The sequence below is a fragment of the Cydia splendana genome, chromosome Z (genome assembly GCF_910591565.1).
Source record: "Cydia splendana chromosome Z, ilCydSple1.2, whole genome shotgun sequence".
Taxonomy (NCBI): Eukaryota; Metazoa; Arthropoda; class Insecta; order Lepidoptera; family Tortricidae; genus Cydia; species Cydia splendana.
Window position 1 is genome coordinate 13,014,074 of NC_085987.1, and position 20,033 is coordinate 13,034,106.

Genomic DNA, 20,033 nt, shown 5'->3' on the forward strand with positions numbered 1-20,033 from the left:
CCAGGCAACGAAATAGGGCTAAGGACCAAAAATAATACGTCATAACATATAATACGTTAGTCTGATTTCATAGTTTAAAGTACCTATAGCGAAAGAACACTACGTATTAAGTAATTTTTAATAAGTGGGGCAGCAATAACCTGATGAATACTGTGGTGAGTTGATGAGGTCACATTCGCACGGAGGCCGACTATCTTGTAGCTCTTGTTGAGCTAGCTTGGCCAACTCTTTCGCTCTCTCTTTGAACATCTTTTCGGCTAGCTGATTAGCCAGTTTCTGCGTCTTCATCTGGAGCTCATGTTCTAGCCACCGTGAGCTGTGCCTGGAGTCTGGTGAAACTGACGACCTTTTCATATCAACGCAAGATTCACCCACCCACTGCAATTCAATATCATCATGTTAATAGGATTTATGGAATAGGCTGCGACATTAATACAAAAATTACTCGTGATATATCGCTTAAAACTATATTAACGAAGTAAATTACTTGTGAGTGCTGAATTACTACCTGTGCGCGGCTCCTTTCAATGACTGTTGCAATAGCGATGTCAAGTTCACTGAGCAAAAGTCGGGAAAAATAAGCACGAACGTTTTGTTTGACATCAGTATTTCGGTCCCAATTATGCTTGTCTTCAAGACACTTCAAGAGGTGACAAGGCATCTGAGAGCCGATGGTCTCCATTTCCGATTTTAGGCCGTTAAACAAATCCTTAAGGAGTGACGAGAGAAGGCGACTTCGTATTGACGTACACGAACACGATCCCTAAAAGAATGCAATTCTATAAAGGATTCTATTAATTGACGACCGATCTGGCCTAGCGGGTAGTGACCCTATCTATGAAGCCGATGGTCCCGGGTTCGAATACTGGTAAGGGCATTTATTTTTATGATGATACAGATATTTGTTCCTAAGTCATGGTTGTTTTCTATGTATTTGAGTATTTATATATTATATATATCGTTGCCTGAGTACCCACAACACAAGCCTTCTTGAGCTTACCGTGGGGCTTAGTCAATTTGTGTAAAAATGTCCTATAATATTTATTTATTATAGTGTACTTATAGTAATTGTAGTGGAAGGTATGCATACCTATTTGTGAAAATGTAATTACAAGTTAATTCTCTCGGCGTGTATCAAGAGCATAATACAACAAATATTTAAATACGATATTAAAGAATTTTACTACATCTGTAGTAGCAAGAAGAATTAGTGATCAGACGTCATAGAACCGAGCCACCAAGACCTTCACAGCGAATATTTCCACGATATCCTTCATACCTCATGCCTTGCAGTCGAAAACGCCGGTTCATTTACGTATACCGCGAGTATAAGGCTGCGTTTCCACCAAAGCTGTGCAACTGTAGCTGAGCGGTGCGGGGATGTGTAGTGTGCCGGCTGTTTTCAAATAAGCAAGCGGGGTGCGATGAAGTGGGAGCGGAGATTTGTGTGTTTTGCTCGCGTCTAACTCGCAAGACTCGCAACAGCAACACATCCCTCGCAACACATTTCTGGCAACACATCCCTCGCAATACATTCGTCGCTCACATCCTTTCCTTAATTTACGAGTATATGTACAAAAACCTCGATCCGTTGAGCTGTTTTCACTAGAGCTGCACTGAGCTAGGATAGGTAAATGAACTGTGTCTATTGGTTCATGCCGAACACATCACACAGCTTTGGTGGAAACGCAGCCTTAGTCATACCCGTATAAAGTCTACGCGCCCTTATTCCCAGCAATTGCACAGGCAGATTCGACCACTGATAATCACCTGAATCGTATCGCTCGGCGAGCACCTGCACAACACGGCCAGCGACGGCGTCCGCTTCACCTCCACCGCTCGCTCTACGGGCTCTTTGCAGCGGCAGTCCATCATCTTATCCTTTAACTCTGCAAGCTTATCTCTCTTACTCTTCAAATCTTTCACTAATGCTCCCATACGACCTTCACACTTTGTCTGACAAGCTTCTAAGTCTTCTATCATTCCATTTTTTTCTTGCATATAATCTTCGATCTAAAAAGAAAAAATTAGGATGTAGGTATTGTTTAATTAACAGAGAGGGTGATGAATATTAAACATGACTCGTTTTTGCTTATTTCCACAAGTTCAGATTTTTCCAATTACATAAACTTATTGTACAAGGAGTGGTCCAGTAAAAAAGTAGCTGTGAATTATATGGTTTGTTTTTGCTAATTATGAAGCAGTTTATTATTTTTTTATAATTTAGTTATATACTATAAAATAAAAATATAAAATAAAATAATATCGATAAATATGAGATTGTTTGAGTTTTCTCATTTTTATTGCAATGTAAAGTACATTGACTTTTTGAACAGTACAATTTGATAATATTTGTTGGCCGTTTTCTACAATGCCACAAATGAAGTTCCAGTTTTTATGCTTTTAAGAACATCAGCTAACAAATAAGCTATTCCAATAAACTGGAATTTATCTTGGGTAGTTAGGAAGTCTCTCCAATCTAACCTATGACAGAGGTTTTTCTATGGAAGACAAATCTCTGTAAAAATGGCAAATATACAAAACTAGAAATTCCATGAAACTACCTCAAAGTGAAGTCAAATAAAAAAAGTTTTATATGATGTGTATGAGAAATACCTTATAATTTCCTTTATAAAGACACTGTTCAAAAAGTGTCATGAGAGATGTAATATAAAACGCGAAAAGTCTAATTCACCCTTTTATATTAAATACGAGTGTATTTAATTGTAAAGAATAGTACCTATCTACAGATCACTATAGAAATGAACTGCTTACAAATTATTACAAAATAAAATTAATAATCCACATAATGTGCTGCTACTTTTTTCCGGACCACTCCTTAGTTTTAACAAAAGTGTCCTAACAAATTTAAAAGATCAAAGTACATACATATTACCAAGGTACATATTTTTCCATAAAATAAAATACGAATGAGTCTTAATGTATCATCATTATTGTTTAAAATATTTTGCCTTTATGCTACTTGTCATGATGCGGATAATTTTATCAAAAGATTAGTAATACCTACTCATATCATATCTTTAATCATATTTGTAACAGTAATAAGTACCTACTTACTATCTACTTATAAATTGAATATATCCGTAACTAAATATTTGATCATCATGAACATTTTTAAACATACCTACTTATAACAAATAGTTGCATTACCTTTCAAAATATGGTGAAATTGTGACTCAAAAAGTAAATTAATTTAGGTTCCCGTTCTTAAAGGACGCTTAGCGGACGCACGCTACCTATAGTTCGTTTTTTAACCGACTTCCAAATCTAAAAGAAGGAGGTTATCAATTCGGTTGTATTTTTTTTTTATTTTTTTTTTTAGTTTTTATGTTTGTTACTCCATATCTCCGTCATTACTGGACCGATTTTGAAAATTCTTTTTTTGATTGTATGTATATGTATACAGATTGGTCCCGTTTTTGTCAAAACCCAGTTCTGATGATGGAATCCATGAGGAATCGAGGGAACTCCTCAAATCTTAAAGGCATACGTATAGATTTTTTTGTATTTTCATCATAAAAGCATTTGATGAAGCGGAACTGCTGATGATGATCAGAACAGAACTCTTCAACGACGCATAGTACACGTTTGGTGATTTCGATTTTGACTTGGACTGGGACCCGGACTCGGACCCAGACCCGGACTCATACCCGGATCCGGACCTGGACTCGGACCCGGATTCGGACCCGGACTCGGAGCCTGGACTCGGACCTGGACTCGGACCCGGAGTCGGACCCGGACTCGTATCGTACTCAGACCCGGACCTTGACCCGGAAAACCACTATGATGCCTAAACTAAATAAACCACTATGATTACCTACCATAAAATGTAGGTATGTATAAAGTATGATGATGCCAATCTTACTAACCCCTCCCGCTCAAATCCCCGTACACCGCACCGTTAAGTGCGTTAGGTTAGGTTTGAACTGCGATCCTCACTGAACCGAACAAAAGTGGGTTAGGTTAGATTAGAACTGCGAGCTTTACAGAAACGAAATGCTACTAGAAAAGTGGGTTTGATTAGGTTCGAACTGCGATCCTCACAGAACCGAACTGCTATCAGAGAAGTGGGTTAGGTTAGGCTAGAACTACGACCCTTACAGAAACGAAATCCTACTAGAAAAGTGGGTGGTTTACCTCCTTTTCTACATAGTGCACCATCTACAATAATCTTTCACCGGCCCCCATAGAAGTAGGTTTTTTTTTCTTAAAAATATTTTAGCATTAGAAAGAAGGTAATCGATCTTGACGTGTCTTTTAATTGAAAAACGCTTTTTAAAAATCAGTAAGTATTACTTATGAAAGCAGAAGAATATAAATGATCGTATTAGGTTCATTATTGTTACATATTTGCCGTGACTTATTTTTAAACCGTGTTTTTCAATCAAAAGACACATCACGACAACCTTATTTCTAATGCTAAAAAAAACGAACTATAGTGCGTGGGCTACTCGTGGGCCGCCTACGCTCCTGCTATACACGAGGGATACGTACTCGTTTCTTCAACAGCCCCGTGCGAGCGTCCTCCTCCAGCAAGTCCTGTGACGCCTGCGCCACCTGCCCGCGCAGCGCCTCGAGTTCTGCGCGCTGCGCACACTCCGCCTCGTGCGTGAGCACCTTGGCCACCTCTGCCGCGTCCTCCAGCGCACGATTTTTACTACGCACGTGCTCCTCTTTCCACTGTCATACAATTTTAGATATAAACCAAATATACGAGTAACAAGAATAACGACCCGAATCGAACTTTAATATACGTAAATATTACGTCTAGACACGATATGGATTAGATAGAGTCTGTGCATAAAGAGCCGAGCGAAAAAAGCGGCCAAGTGCGAGTCGGACTCGCCCATGAAGGGTTCCGTAGCAGCAAGTATAGTTGAATCATCGAGAGCGTGGAATTGCATATGTAGTAGTATTGTTTGTTTACAGGCATTCTATATTTGAATTTTCTATTTTCTTGTACTATCAGCATACAACCACTACAAATGCAATTCCATCTTCTCGATAATTCAACTATATCATAATAAAATTGCGGTTTACGATTTAAAAAAATTACTACTTACTAGACTATAACGTATCTCGTTCAAACCAATCTTCGGTGGAAGTTTGCATGGTAATGTACATCAGATATTTTTTTTAGTTTTATCATTCTCTTATTTTAGAAGTTACAGGGGGGGGGGGGGGACACATTTTACCACTTTGGAAGTGTCTCTCGCGCAAACTATTCACTTTAAAAAAAATGATATTAATAACCTCAATATCATTTTTGAAGACATATCCCACACGTATTGGTTTGATGAAAAAAAAAATTGAGTTTCAGTTCTAAGTATGGCTTCGAGCAACACCGGCTTCCGACACATCGGAAGGGAGGGGCCCAAGCGATATCTTACCGTACAAATCTTTCTGCCATTTATTGCGGGGGGAAAGGTGCACACAGTCGCACTTCTCACACACTTACATACAAAATCCAATCTGTAATGACGACACAAATACATAGAAAATGACACACGTCAAAGACAAATCTTGCAAACCTCGATCTCTTTTTGTGTACGGACGAGTCACAAGTGTCACAACACGCACACTAACACATTTTCGTCGAAGTATTTTATTGTATTCTGACAGATGAGAAGTCGGATTTGTCGCTCGGCCGATCCGTAATTCGTACTGGGCGAGCAAAATCGATAAATCCAACAATTACATGAGACTAAAATATAATAATTGTGTTTAAATGTAATTAACGTATGATATGTAAAAAAAATATTACATGTGAAATGTAACACCTTCTTTTTGTAAATATGATGTCTCTGACCTCTTTTTACGACTAAAAACCGAGCAATTAGGCATTTTTTCTGCTGCTGTGTTCACGCGCGCGTCTGGATTCGGTCTAGTGAAAAATCCGAGCGCAACTAGTTTTATTACCCGCGCTAGATCAGTTGATCTTGTACCTAGGCAGAGGGGAAATAGTGCGAATGCCGCCTCCCTTCCGTGTTGCTCGAAGAAGTATGGGGAACCCCCAAAATTAATTGTTTTTTTTTTCTATTTTTGTGTGAAAATCTAATGCGGTTCACAGAATACATCTACTTACCAACTTTACCAAGTTTCAACAGTATAGTTCTTTTAGTTTCGGAAAAAAGTGGCTGTGACATACGGACGGACAGACAGACACACAGACAGACATGACGAATCCATAAGGGTTCCGTTTTTTGCCATTTGGCTACGGAACCCTGAAAAGGCACTTTAGACCAAAGAGTAAAGTAAGTATCTTTAGAAACTGACATATCGAATACTTACTCTAGGCCAGGGATGTTGCGGATGCAGATTTTTTGACATCCGCGGATGCGGATGCGGATGCGGATATTTTAAGCCTCACATCCGCGGATGCGGATGTCAAGATTCGGTACTTAAAAAACGTCAAATATAACATTTTTAGTAATTTATATTTAAAAAAAACGAAACGTTTAGTATTTATATAGGTGCGTTTTATTAACCGACTTCAAAAAAAAGGAGGTTCTCTATTTGACCCGTATGTATGTATATATATTTGTTCGCGATTATCTCGCGTTTGGCTGAACCGATTTTGATGTGGTTTTCAGAAAAGTGTTTGTTACATTGTGGAGAAGGTTTGAGTATACATAGATCTGAGCTGATGCTGAACCCTGGCTGTACCCAAGATAGAGCTGATGCTGAACCTTGCCTGTACCTAGTGGAACTTAGGTTTGGTGCAACATTGATACACTCTGTTTTTGTCATCCGACACGCCTTGATGAGCACTTGGGAGAGCAGTACCCAAGATAGAGCTGATGCTGAACCCTGGCTGTACCTAGTGGAACCCAGGTTCGGTGCAACATAGGCCCACGCTATTTTGGTCATCCGTCACATCTTGATGAGCACTTGGGAGAGCAGTACCCAAGATACAGCTGATGCTGAACCCTGGCTGTACCTAGTGGAACCCAGGTTTGGTGCAACATAGGCCCACGCTATTTTGGTCATCCGTCACATCTTGATGAGCACTTGGGAGAGCAGTATCCAAGATAGAGCTGATGAGCTGATACTGAACCCTGGCTGTACCTAGTGGAACTCAGGTTTGGTGCAACATAAGCCCACGCTATTTTGGTCATCCGTCACATCTTGATGAGCACTTGGGAGAGCAGTACCCAAGATAGAGCTGATGCTGAACCCTGGCTGTACCTAGTGGAACTCAGGTTTGGTGCAACCTTGGTTTGGTTTGGACTTATTGTCGTCGTGTGCCTATGTTGCAGAGTTCCACTAGGTGGGTCAATCAACTTTTTTCTAACCGCCTTTAAAAAAAGGAGGTTCTCACTGTTCTCAGTTTGATCTGTATGTTTGTATGTATGTATATTTGTTCGTGATTATCCCGTGTTTGGCTGAACCGATTTTGATGCAGTTTTCAGAAAATTGTTACATTCTAGAGAAGGTTTTAGTGTCCAAACGTGATGAGCTTAAGGCTCGGCCGCCAACCTCAATTTCCTACAACTATGTAGGTGGTGTGCTGACGTGCCCAAAATGCGCTCGAGTATTTAGCAAGAAGATAGGGTACGTGAGCCACCTAAGAGCGCATCAGAGAGTGGATCAGCTACATTCTAATAACACGAGCTAAAAATTGCCTAGTCCAGAGCACACAGTCGCTGGGGCCGAAATCGGTCAGGAAAAGCATCATCATCATTCATTCATTCAGTGTCCAGTACATGAATGGTTTGGAAAACCAATTGGACCCGGTAGGTGGCGATGATATCGGTATACCTACCAACAAATTTAAGTTGCTGAAACCGATTTAGTCTTTTGTCCGGGTCTGGCTAAAACGTAGTCTGACTAATTCGCGTTATGACAAGACTTCATTTGAAATTCGCTATTCGTCTAAATCGCTATTGACCTATTACTTATATCACCTATTTCGCAATATGTCCCAAACGTAGTAAGCCTAAGTAGCTGTTTGTCCATTTCGCGATACGCCTAATTATCAGTTAGGCTAAAACACGTTACGCCTATAAGGTAACAGTGGTGCTGTCATGGGACATTTAAGAGGAAATTTGGAGTATTTGTGATATTTCCCTGATACATGTAAATGGTCTACCGCTTAGCGTGTTAAAAGATGAATGTACTATCCGTCTTTCATGTGTCAGGCGTGTTGTATCAAAGATACTGCAATGAGTTTCCACATACTTAACAAATTAAAACTATGTTTTTTTTCTCTAGTCATGGACACCAAAGCTCCAGTAATGGAACCCCGGTAATGGACGTGGATCCAGTAATGGGCCCCCTATAATGGACATTGCTCTATCAGTATAAAATATTGAAATAGGGAATAAGTTATGGCAAACAAAATCAATTTTTGGTATAAGCTTTTATCGCTGAATGTATTTTTCTTTCCACAGCCAATTATGAACCCATCGAGACAATTCTAAAAAACCCTAACACAATAAGGTTGCGCTGTTTCATCACAGAGTTCCTATGGCCACCTCCTGTCCCCATCACCAGATCAGCTCGATGGTACCATAATATTGCATTGTCATCCGATTTATACATGCATGCAAAATTTCAGCTCAATCGGAAACCGGGAAGTGGATCAAATTTAACTTGCAAGATTTGATTAAAGACAGACAGACAACGGTCAGGTGAAACTAAATAAAAGCTTGTAAAAACGATCTCGTGTCAAATTCGCTTTTAGACCAATACATAATAAGTCTAAGTCTCACACTGCCAATTTCGCTTTTGCACAAAATCGTCATACGTCCGAGTCTCACTGTGCCAAGTTCGCTTTAGGACAAAAACTCATTAGGCCTAAGTCTTAGTGCGACTATTTCTCGGTTGGTCTAGGCATAACGCGAATTAGTCAGACTACGTTTTAGGCAGACCCGGACAAAAGGGTTACTAGCCCAAAACTAAATGGAGAAGATAACAAACTAGTATTTTAGCCCAAAACCTAAAATAAATGAAGTACTTACCGATCACTAAAAAGTAAAAGTAAAATAAAATATATAAAACAGAATAAAAAAAATTAAAATAAACAAAAAGAAAACTAAAGCTAAATAACTTAATACTAAATTACACTAAAACTAAATGGAGAGCCTAACAAACTAGTATTTTAGCTCAAAACCTAAAATAAATGAAGTACCTATCACTAAAAAGTAAAGAATAAAATAAAAAAATATAAAAAATAAAAATAAACAAAAAGAAAACCAAAATAAAATAACTTAATATAATTTCTTTTTTAACAAAAGGGAACCGCCTTCAAAAAACCAACCCACTGAAAAGCACAAAATATTTTTTATAAGGCACCCCTATACGTGTCCAGTCCCTATCCCGTCGTAAACCAAATTTCTGCCAAAAAGTAATTAATACCTAATAATAAGAAAATTAATAATCATCCGGGTAATTACTTAGTTTTTGAAGGCGGTGCCAAACCAACAAAAACATTCTTTGCTGCCAATCAGAAAAAAAATACGAGTTTGTAGTACCTACAAGAACTAAAATAATAAATAAACTAAGTATTTATGTCTTTTTAATGCAAGTAAGTGCAGCGTTCTTTGTTGTCTAAAATATCGGTTCTGTAAAATTTTGGTTTGGCACCGACTTCAAAAACGAAATAATTACCCGGATGATTATTAATTTTCTTATTATTAGGTATTAATTACTTTTTGGCTAAAATTTGGTTTACGACGGGATAGGGACTGGACACGTATAGGGGTGCCATATAAAAAATATTTTGTGCTTTTCAGTGGGTTGGTTTTATGAAGGCGGTTCCCTTTTTTTAAAAGGGAAATTATATTAAGTTATTTTATTTTGGTTTTCTTTTTGTTTATTTAATAAACAGTAATTTGGCCGACTTTTCGGGATCTAGACGATTTCGTTATATATAATGACGAAATTACCTAGCACTTACGGCGCCGCTAAGACGTTCCTGTTACCGACTTGGTCGACATCCGCATCCGCATGAGCTCCGCATCGATTTTATGCAGATGCGGATTCAGATGCGGATGTTGAAAATAATGCGAATGTTCCGCGGATGCGGATGCGGATGCGGATGCGTATATTCGCAACATCCCTGCTCTAGACGTAATAATTTGACGAACCGGATCGGGCAATAAGTCCTAATCTGTTTCTTTCTGATTTTGGAATACCGGCAACAAAATTTTCAGAGATAAGAACTGTATATCTTTCTTACTTATTGAATGTAAAAAATGCAATACAAAGAAGATGGCTATGTATTTTCTGATGGATAGGACACATCTATTAAAAAAATCCAAAATGAAATCTATACCCACTTGACGATCCATGCATGAGATGTATGTCGACTAAAGGGGCGCACTGATTAACAGTCCGCCGAACGGTATCGGCCTGTCAGTTAGAACAAAATGTTGACAGTTCCGAACAACTGACAGGCCGATACCGTCCGGCGGACTGTTAATCAGTGGGCCCCTTAAGGGTCGGTTGCACCATACCGTCTGTCACCGTTAAAGCGATCGCAAAATGTTATTGTATGTGAAGTTACATAGATCACTGCTGCGTGACGTTGATCAGGCTGTTAACTGTGGTTGGTACAGCTGGCCCTAAGTAAAATCAAGCTTCAACCAAATAACATGTAACGGAAAATAAGCTAAACAGTACCGCTAAGTTTCTGTCAAGCTGGGAACTTTTGCACTGCTGTTCCGTGAGCTGCGCGCTGACGCGCGCAGCGTTTTCGGCCAGCTGGGCTCGTTCGCACGCTCGCGCGCACATCTCCTGCGCACAACACTTGTAAAATTATGCCTTGCTAATAAGTCCGAAGTTGTGACTGTTACAGAGTGCGTAAAACTACAGGAAACGTAAAGTCAGCAAAACAGTTTGCTTAGCACCCCTTCAACCCTGCATATATATATTTGCTGACTGTACATGAACTGTAGAGGCAGCACAGGAGCTCCCAGGCCGCGTAGCCAACACGCCAATCGCTTACGCTTCGTAGCGATAGAAACGCAACTGTCACTGTCGCACTAATTTGGAAGAGTGATAGAGAGACACAAAGCGTTTCGTTGTCGTAGCGATAGCGATTGTCACCTTGGCTAGGCCGGCTGGTATTTGACCCTAAAAGGCCCATGACATAGACGTAAAGCATTAGAGTTTAAGAATCAGGTCCCCGAGACAGGCCCTCTAACGCGCACGGTCCCTGCGGTACACCTGCATGAAATATGATATTTTTCGATCAAGTATGATGAAAACGATTATATCAACAATCTGTTTAGCATACACCCCACCTTCTCGAGCTGCTTCAATGTTTTTTGATCTTGCTCCGCCACTGAGCTTCTCTTCTTCAGCGCGTCCACCAGCGGTATACACGCCAGCTTGTATTTGTTCCTCTCATCCAAAACTCTTTCCATCTGGTATTTAAATATAAGTATTAAAGACCGCATCTACCGTCCAGTGGCGCCCTCATTAGGGGAATTGTGTTTTCTAATAAACCAATTAATTTATGTATATATCAGTATAATTATGAATTATGAATATTGTTGTCCTACTAATTTCCCAACTTTTGGTCTTTTATAGCCCTCGCTCTTCGTTGGTATAAAAACGTAGACGTTAATGGCCGACTGAATGTAAAACGAAATTATAATAAAGTGCAAAGTTAATTAATCTGATGTATCATTTCTCAAATATCACAGTCACATACCTAGTTGTATTTCGTTATATTTTGCTTTATCACCTAATCGATAAAATGTGGCCAACATTTGCCGTTTTGTTGACAAAGCGAAAAGTAAGCAAAATAAAACTAAGAATGACAATAAGACAACAATTGTAATATACTGATTTATACATTAATTAATTGGTTTATTAGAAAACACAATTCCCCCAATGGGGGCGCCACTGAACGGTCGATGCAGTCTTAATTACGTGATTGTGTGACTATCTTATATTCGTATTTGAACATATATTATGATATGTAATTAATTATGGTGGATATTCTAATTTTTGCTTAGTTTTATGATTAATGTGTTGAAGTTTTAGTTTTCTGTTAGAAGATGCAACACGTACGGCCACGAAATTTGATTTGTGGGTAACTTCGTGCCTTGTCATTGATAATAAATAATATCTATTACAGTCCATAATAGTAATTATTACATTACGTATGGTCCGCTGAACAACATTGAATTAGATTTAGATTTAAGATAATTAAGATATGATAGGTGTTACTATCTGAGTACCTACCACACTTTATACTAGGGCTCGCGGTCGTGTCCGGGTTTCGTGTACACGTGTTCGGTACCCGTTTCCGAACTACACGTACACGGTTTTCTGACCCGTTCTACACGTGTAGTCGTGCACACGTGTAATTAAGATCCGTGTATCCGGGTACCCATGTACCCGTGTACACGGCGAAACGGACCTTAAATACACGCGGGCCTAACCCGTCCTTGGCGTGTAGCGGAGATTGTAGTAATGTATATATGGATGTTCAATGTGATTGATATGTGTTGTACCAATTTAATTTATTTTTCACCTCAGCAGCTCGAACAAGGGTACTTTGCTAACAGTGAGCAAAATGCGATTTTGTTAAAGGAAAATATAACATATTCCGTTCGTGGTAGTTTCAGTCAGAGATGGGCAAAATTCATTTGAATGACGAATTACGAATGAGAATTACCAAATCATTCGCGAATGACGAATAATTTTTTCGAATGATCATTCGTGTTCAATTCATTCGCGAATAATTTATTCGGCGAATAAAATAGCCCACGAATAAATTATTTGCGAATAATATTGTCGAATAGCTTACAAAATAACTATTTAGCTGTTTTATATCCCAATAGTAAAAAGAAAATGTTTTCTATCGGTTTATCTGGTTGGTTGATTTGAGGTGTGGAAACTGGGAATACGCCTCATGTATTGGCGGTCACGTGGGGCGAGAACAACTGGAAATACACCAATAATGGGGGTATTCCCGTTTGTCCCCTTCGGGAACATGTGGGAAAAGACAAACAATCTTTCCCATTTGTCCCCACTTCATTGAAGCAGGGACAAATAGGAACACACCATTAACGGGTGTATTCTTATTGTTCCCCGCCGGGAACAGATGGGAATAGGCGCTGCATATAAAACATTTCCATTTGTCCCTCATGTATGGCGTAGGTCACGTGGATAGGGGACAAATGGGATTACATCAATAATGCACCCATTATAACCAATAATGGGTGTATGCCCATTTGTCCCCGCGGGGAACATATAGGAAAAAAAGCCGCATATAAATATTTCCCATTTGTTCCCACCTTATTTTTGTAAGGACAAAAGGGAACACACCATTTTCGGATGTATTCCCATTTGTCCCCGCCGGGTACAGAAGTGATAGGATTTGCATATAAATATTTCCCATCTGTACCCTCCATATTGGTGTGGGGAAAAATGGGAACACACTATTTTCGGAAGAATTCCTATTTGTCCACGCCGCGAGAGACATTTGGGAAAAGACGCTGCATAGAAATCTTTTGTATCGGCACCAAATGGGAACACCAATATCGGGGACAAATGGGAACACCAAAACTCATATAAAACATTCCCATTTGTTCCCGCCTCATGTATGGCGTAGGTCACGTGAATCGGGGACAAATGGGAATACACCAATAATGCACCCATCATTACCAATAATGGGTGAATTCCCATTTGTCTCCGCGGGGAACATATGTGAAGACCCTGCATAAAAATATTTTCCATTTTTCCCCACCTTATTGGGGTGGGGATAATTGGGAACACAATTTTCGGATGTATTCCCATTTGTCTACGTCGGGAACTGATGGAATAGGTGCTGCATATAAATCGTACCCATTTGTCTCCGCCTCGGGGACAAATGGGAACACCAATATCGGGGACAAATGGGAACACCAAAACTCATATAGAACATTCCCATTTGTCCCCGCCTCATGTATGGTGTAGGTCACGTGAATCGGGGACAAATGGGAATACACAAATAATGCACCCATCATTACCAATAATGGTCGAATTCCCATTTGTCTCCGCGGGGAACATATGTGAAGACCTTAAAATCGAAATATCGTCCGCGAACAGTATACATAGGTCATCCAAATTCCCAGGGAGATTATTTATATATATTAAAAATAGTAAGCATCCGATACACGATCCTTGGGGAATGGAATGCTGGACTGATTGAGAATCCGATTTAACATAATCGATCATTCCAGTTTGGTAGTCTAGGTGTTGTATCTCGACGTATTGTTTACGGATCTCTAAGTACGAGGTGAACCATTTATGAGCTGTACCTCTTATACCTATTTCGTATAGCTTGTCTAGGAGAATTTTGTATTGTACTCTGTCGTAGGCTTTCGACATATCTAGTAAAATACCGACCGCATATTGTTTGTTATTTGAAATATTTAGCGCTTCTTGGATATATTTATATGTGGCCAGTACCGTTGAACGGTTCCTTCGGAAACCATTCTGACGTCATTAAAAATTGAATATTTTTCGCAAAATGAGTTCAGACGTTTGCACATTGCAAGTTCGAAGATCTTTGATGAAGTCGGTAGTAGGGCAATAAGTCTGTAATTGTTGGGATCTGACTTAGTACCTTTTTTATGGATCGGCTTTATAATAGAAGTCTTTAGTTTGTCGGGGAATACTCCATCAAAAAAGGATTGGTTAACGAGCAGATAATAAGGTAAGGTCAGTTCATCAGCACAGCTCTTAATTAATTTAGGATATGGATAGATAGATAAATGGGAATTCACCCATTATTGGTAATTATTAGTAATATGGGAATACACCAATAATGGGTGCATTATTGGTGTATTCCCATTTGTCTCCAATTCACGTGACCTACGCCATGCACGAGGCGGGGACAAATGGGAATGTTTATATGAATTTTGGTGTTCCCATTTGTCCCCCTCCCACCACCACATTCACCCTCCTTGGTTTGAATATTGATATGCACATCAATTGGAAATCACATATCCAGAAATTAGCCAGTAAACTTTCGACATTTTTATATGCTCTAAGAGAATTAAAACGATCAACGAACTTCGAATGCGCTCTGGCGGCTTATTACGCATACGCCTTTTCGTGGCTTAATTACGGGATAATCCTTTGGGGAAATAGTACAGATATAGAGGAAATATTCATATTGCAAAAAAAATTCATACGCACACTAGCTAATATCACAGTACCGGACAGTTGTAGACCCTATTTTATTAAATATAAAATCCTGACATTAACATCAATCTACATATTTGAAATTTGTAAGTTCGTCAGAAAATATCCTCATTTTTTTCCAAAATTTGCCGACCGTCCTCGACGATATGAAAGTAGGTACAAGCATAACCTGGCGCCACCCGAACGTTCAGAACTACAGCTACACAAAACAAGCCCAAAAATGATGGCCATTAAAATATACAATAAACTCAGCGACGACATTAAACTTCAGACATCAGATAAACAATTCAATAAACTGTTGAAGAACTTATTAGTTAACAAGTGCTACTATAAATTGGATGATTTATTGGAAGACAAAATTGATCACGAATGTTATTAGCTTTAATTATTTATTACTAATTTTATTATTTTTATTTCATTTATCTTTTACATATTATGATTATTAAACATTGTGTGACATACAATTTCTAAATCTTGACATAACTATTAAATAAATTAATATTATATACCTACCTACCCTACAATTTCAATGTTAACTTCAATTATCAATAATATCTACCAGACATTAATAAATTTGTGCTATTAAAATTTAAATTACAATCTCCTAACCATTGTTATAAGACCTAAATTATATAACTATTTCATTAACACTGTCTAGTACCTAGCATAATTATTTTAGATTTAAGACTATTGCTGTGCCCTACCAGGGCCCATGTGAAACTTACTTTTACCATGTAACACCAAATGTAACCATGGATGCAATAAATAAACTGAATAAACTGAATCTCCGCGGGGAACATATGGGTAGACCCTACATAATAATATTTTACACAAATATCGGATGTATTCTCACTTGTCCCGGCCGGGAACAAATGGGAATAGGCGCTGCATATAAACAATTCCCATTTGTCCCCACCATGGATGGCGACGGTCAGTTGGGGCCTTTCCCAAAATTTTCCTTGGCTCTAAAATACGCTGCAGTTGCATACCTATTCAGATTTGCCATCTGAGTGTGTATTACAAAAATCCTTCGTGTAATTTATTCGAATAATTCATTTCTTATTCGAAATTCTAAGCGAATGGTTTATTCGCGAATAATTTATTCGCGAATATTAATCTCACCATAATTATTTAGATTAAAAATGATTCGAATAATGCCCAACTCTGGTTTCAGTAAGCATAACTATCTACTTTTGTATTAAATAATCATTTAGGTTTATATAACACTTTAAACTCTCGCGTTTTGTACACATATTTAATTACACAAACGGGTCTACCGCGATATAATTTCATTGTTTTTACCTTTAATTCCGACGTTTCAGCTGAGTTGCACCAGCTGTGGTCACGGAAAGACTGACGTCCCAACAAATGGTAACATGGTGGTGGTGGTATTTAGGTTTACTTTAATTATCAAAAAACTACATCAATGAAGAAACTGAAATACCAACAATGAAGTCAACGGTTACTGAGATATTGTTAATTTTAATCTTATGATTATTGAAACAAATTGTACTTACCTACCTATTATTGACATTACAAATCAATCCAGTAAAACTGCAAAGTAGGTAATCGAATCTTCCTAACCTTCCACATATTCAATCGTATGTCTTCATAGCACGAATCTCCGCTACACGAGAGTGAAGGGTCGAACCGGCGGGTAAATAAGATCCGTTATTTCGTGTATCCGTGTACCCGTATTGTATACACGGGTACCCGTGTAAACGTTTCCGAATCCGGGCGGGTTCGTGTAGTTCGGGTTCTTAAGCCCGGCGGGCTTAAGAACACGGGTACCCGTGTCAGCGTGTAACACGTGTATCGGGAGCTCTACTTTATACGCCCGTAGCAGGGAACTGTTGAGACATGTAATTATAAGCAATAGCCAACTATGTACGGATAAAGGGCCAATATCTATACACTAGCTTAATGTCTTGGTATGTAGGTAATAGTAATAGGGTAGTGCGTATATTTTTGGTGCTTTGTCCGTGTCGATATTATAGACCTTGATTGTATACAGATATACAATAATAGTTATTTACGATACAAGTGCGTAAAGTGCCTATTCGCACGTGTATACAACGTTTTACAATACATATATCCCTTTAAATTTTCGACGTAGTTACGTAATGTGCTTATAGCACCTATACGGCTACCACCAGTTTTGACGTTGACATAACGCTCACGTCTACGTAATTTACTTTCTATACATCTCGCTTGCACTAATATGCGAGTACAAGCGAGATGCATAGAAAGTAAGTTACTTAGACGTGAGTGAATATGTCAATGTCAAAACTGGTGGTAGTGGTACTGGTATCGTAATGTGGCACCACATCCTGTAATAATCATACGTCGCACTCCAGCGGGCATTTTGCGGGCATGTCATTGGTAAGGTTCACAGATCAATTTTCGAGTTAGAATAAAGTATTTGTACTTAGTATTTGGTACCTAGTATTTGTATGTGCAATTCCAAATACCTTAGTAACTAAGGTTGTACGTTAGTTAGGTATCTATTTTTTTATATCCATTCAATATTAAATAAAAATAAGGTTGAATAATATGTAGTATATTTGATATAACAACTTACTTAAGCATATTATGCGAATACGAGCGACATACTAAATTGACGTTTCGTATCGATAACTGTTTTAATATCTATGGATACTAGAATAGAGACCTACTTGAGTTTTGACTGCTGTTCCAAATTTAAACTCATAACCTACAAAAATCTATAACGTTATGTACATTAAAGTACAAATTTTCCTACTACCACAGATAAGAAAGTTCTCATAGTAAAATTGGTTGTAATAAAGCTTGTAATTTCCTACGGTTTCTGAACACATTATAGAGCACTAATGACATGTGTGTAGATAAATCATATTGCAATCGCATGAGTAGAGCCGGAGCAAGTAACAACTATCGGATCAGCCCTCGTATATTATTAATATTTTTTCAAAAAATTTGGCAAAAGGTTCTTTGACATGTCAGCTATTTATTAGATTTTATATATATAAGTTATTACACCAAATAGGCTTATCACTTCAAAGAGTATTTACACATTTAAGATTGATAGGTACATGATAACGGGTATGTTACAAATACTAAGTAGATACATCATAATTATACCCGTAAGTAAAAATGTTTTTTTGTAAACCTTACCAAATGACATGCCCCCAAAATGCCCGCTGGAGTGCGACGTATGGTAATAATTATTATTATATTATATTCTATTGAACACAGATTGATACATAATTCATAAGGAAATATGAACGCCTACCGGTAATAGCCGGTACAGGCGGACTGCAACTTGTATGGGACTACAACGTCGGCGTGCAGTCGGCGTGCAGTTCCCATACAAATTGCAGTCGGGTTGCAGTCCGTCTGTGTCGGCCCTAAGCATTATACATTTTGAAGGAGTTGTCCCACTGCAGTCGACGATAAGCAAGAAGCGCGTAAACGATGAACCAGTTTATTTTTGCGACCGACTGCTTTCTCCAAGAACAAGCTCTTGTGGCAAGGTGATAGGTCCTCAGCTCCTCACTGACTGAACAAGAGTGTAGCATCTTTGCTTTAGCTTGACTAACCTGTTTTTGATACTCCTCCTCCTTTTCCTTGGCGGCCCGCAGCCGGCGCTGGTAGCACGCGTCGAGGTCTCGCCAGGCCATCTCGGCGCGCTCCAGCTGCTCGGCGCGCTGTCTCACGCGGCACGCGAACTGCCCGGCGCGATTGTTCAGCTCCTTCGTCTCCGCCTCTATGTTCGTCAGCCGCTCCATGCACTTTTTGTCCGGGCAACATGCCTAAACATCGTGCGAGTTGAATGCTATATTTAATACTTAAACCCAAAGCAGATTACTCAGGGAGCAACATTGATAACACTTTTAGGCTTAGAACGCACTGCGATTAATTACTTGCGTTTTCAGTCTAATTTCTTGCGGTTTCAGTCTTGAAAGTGCGTGCGCTATCAAGCATGCCGTACGTTACACTTTTTGGTGTTCTGGAACAGCAATAAATAACCGCAGTGCGTTCTAAGCCTTATTAAGATTTTGTAAAATGAGTCAACCGTTGCAAAAATTATAAAAGTAAGTATGAAGGTACTCTCCGATCGCTTGATGGCAGGTTTGTTAAATTGAATGAATATTTAACCCTTTTGTATGCCTTTATCAAATATTTGCTACTGTTACTGTCCAAATTGTGTGGTACAAACAGCAACACTCCTAACTAACTAACCTGACATCGGAGGACCTCATTACAAAAGGCACAAGGTCCACCGATGTACAGTTAACAGTGTTGGCGATGGTAGGTACGTATACGGGACAAGGCACACGAAAGGTTAAGACTTAGCACGCACTGAAATTAATGTCTCGCGTTTTCCGTCCTGAAACCGCCGAACTGCGTAGGTAGTCACACATCGGTTTGTGTTTTCGCGTTTTTCACATTTCGAAAACGAATTTCCTCAGAGTAACATGTATTATGGCCTTACCCATACAACCATTTCCAGTCGCCGTTACGACGCGGTGTTGACACATCTTGTGTCGACACCGTCTGTTTCGGTCACAATTCCAGTCGCAGAGTCGTCGCCGTGTCGACACAGTTACCAGAAATGGGGAAGGGTCGACACATGACACAAAGTGACATAAAGTGTGGTCGCCGTGTGCACACATTGTTTCGGGTTTGCGACTACTTTATGCCAAAATCATTCGTTCATTCGTTCATTTTGTTCCTGTCAAATGGAAACTGTCAGATGGAAAAATACTTAAATAAAAATAAGTGACATTAATACGCCATCTCTAAAACGGATTACAAGACGTAATTATATATTGTTTGCATTTATATTACAATATGACTTAAATTATTATGGGGAATTAAAC

At 39.0% G+C, this 20,033-nt stretch overlaps 1 protein-coding gene across 1 annotated transcript; it reads right to left on the reverse strand.

Moving 5' to 3' along the window:
- Nucleotides 1–117: 117 nt before the first annotated feature.
- On the reverse strand, nt 118–18,945 carry LOC134805246 (uncharacterized). The gene is made up of 7 exons (XM_063778559.1): nt 18,750–18,945; nt 11,271–11,393; nt 10,648–10,761; nt 4,516–4,701; nt 1,771–2,013; nt 509–763; nt 118–378 (listed from the first exon to the last, which is right to left on the reverse strand). The coding sequence occupies exons 1-7, from the start codon at nt 18,936–18,938 to the stop codon at nt 118–120; spliced, it is 1,371 nt and encodes a 456-aa protein (XP_063634629.1). The 5' UTR covers nt 18,939–18,945.
- Nucleotides 18,946–20,033: the final 1,088 nt, after the last annotated feature.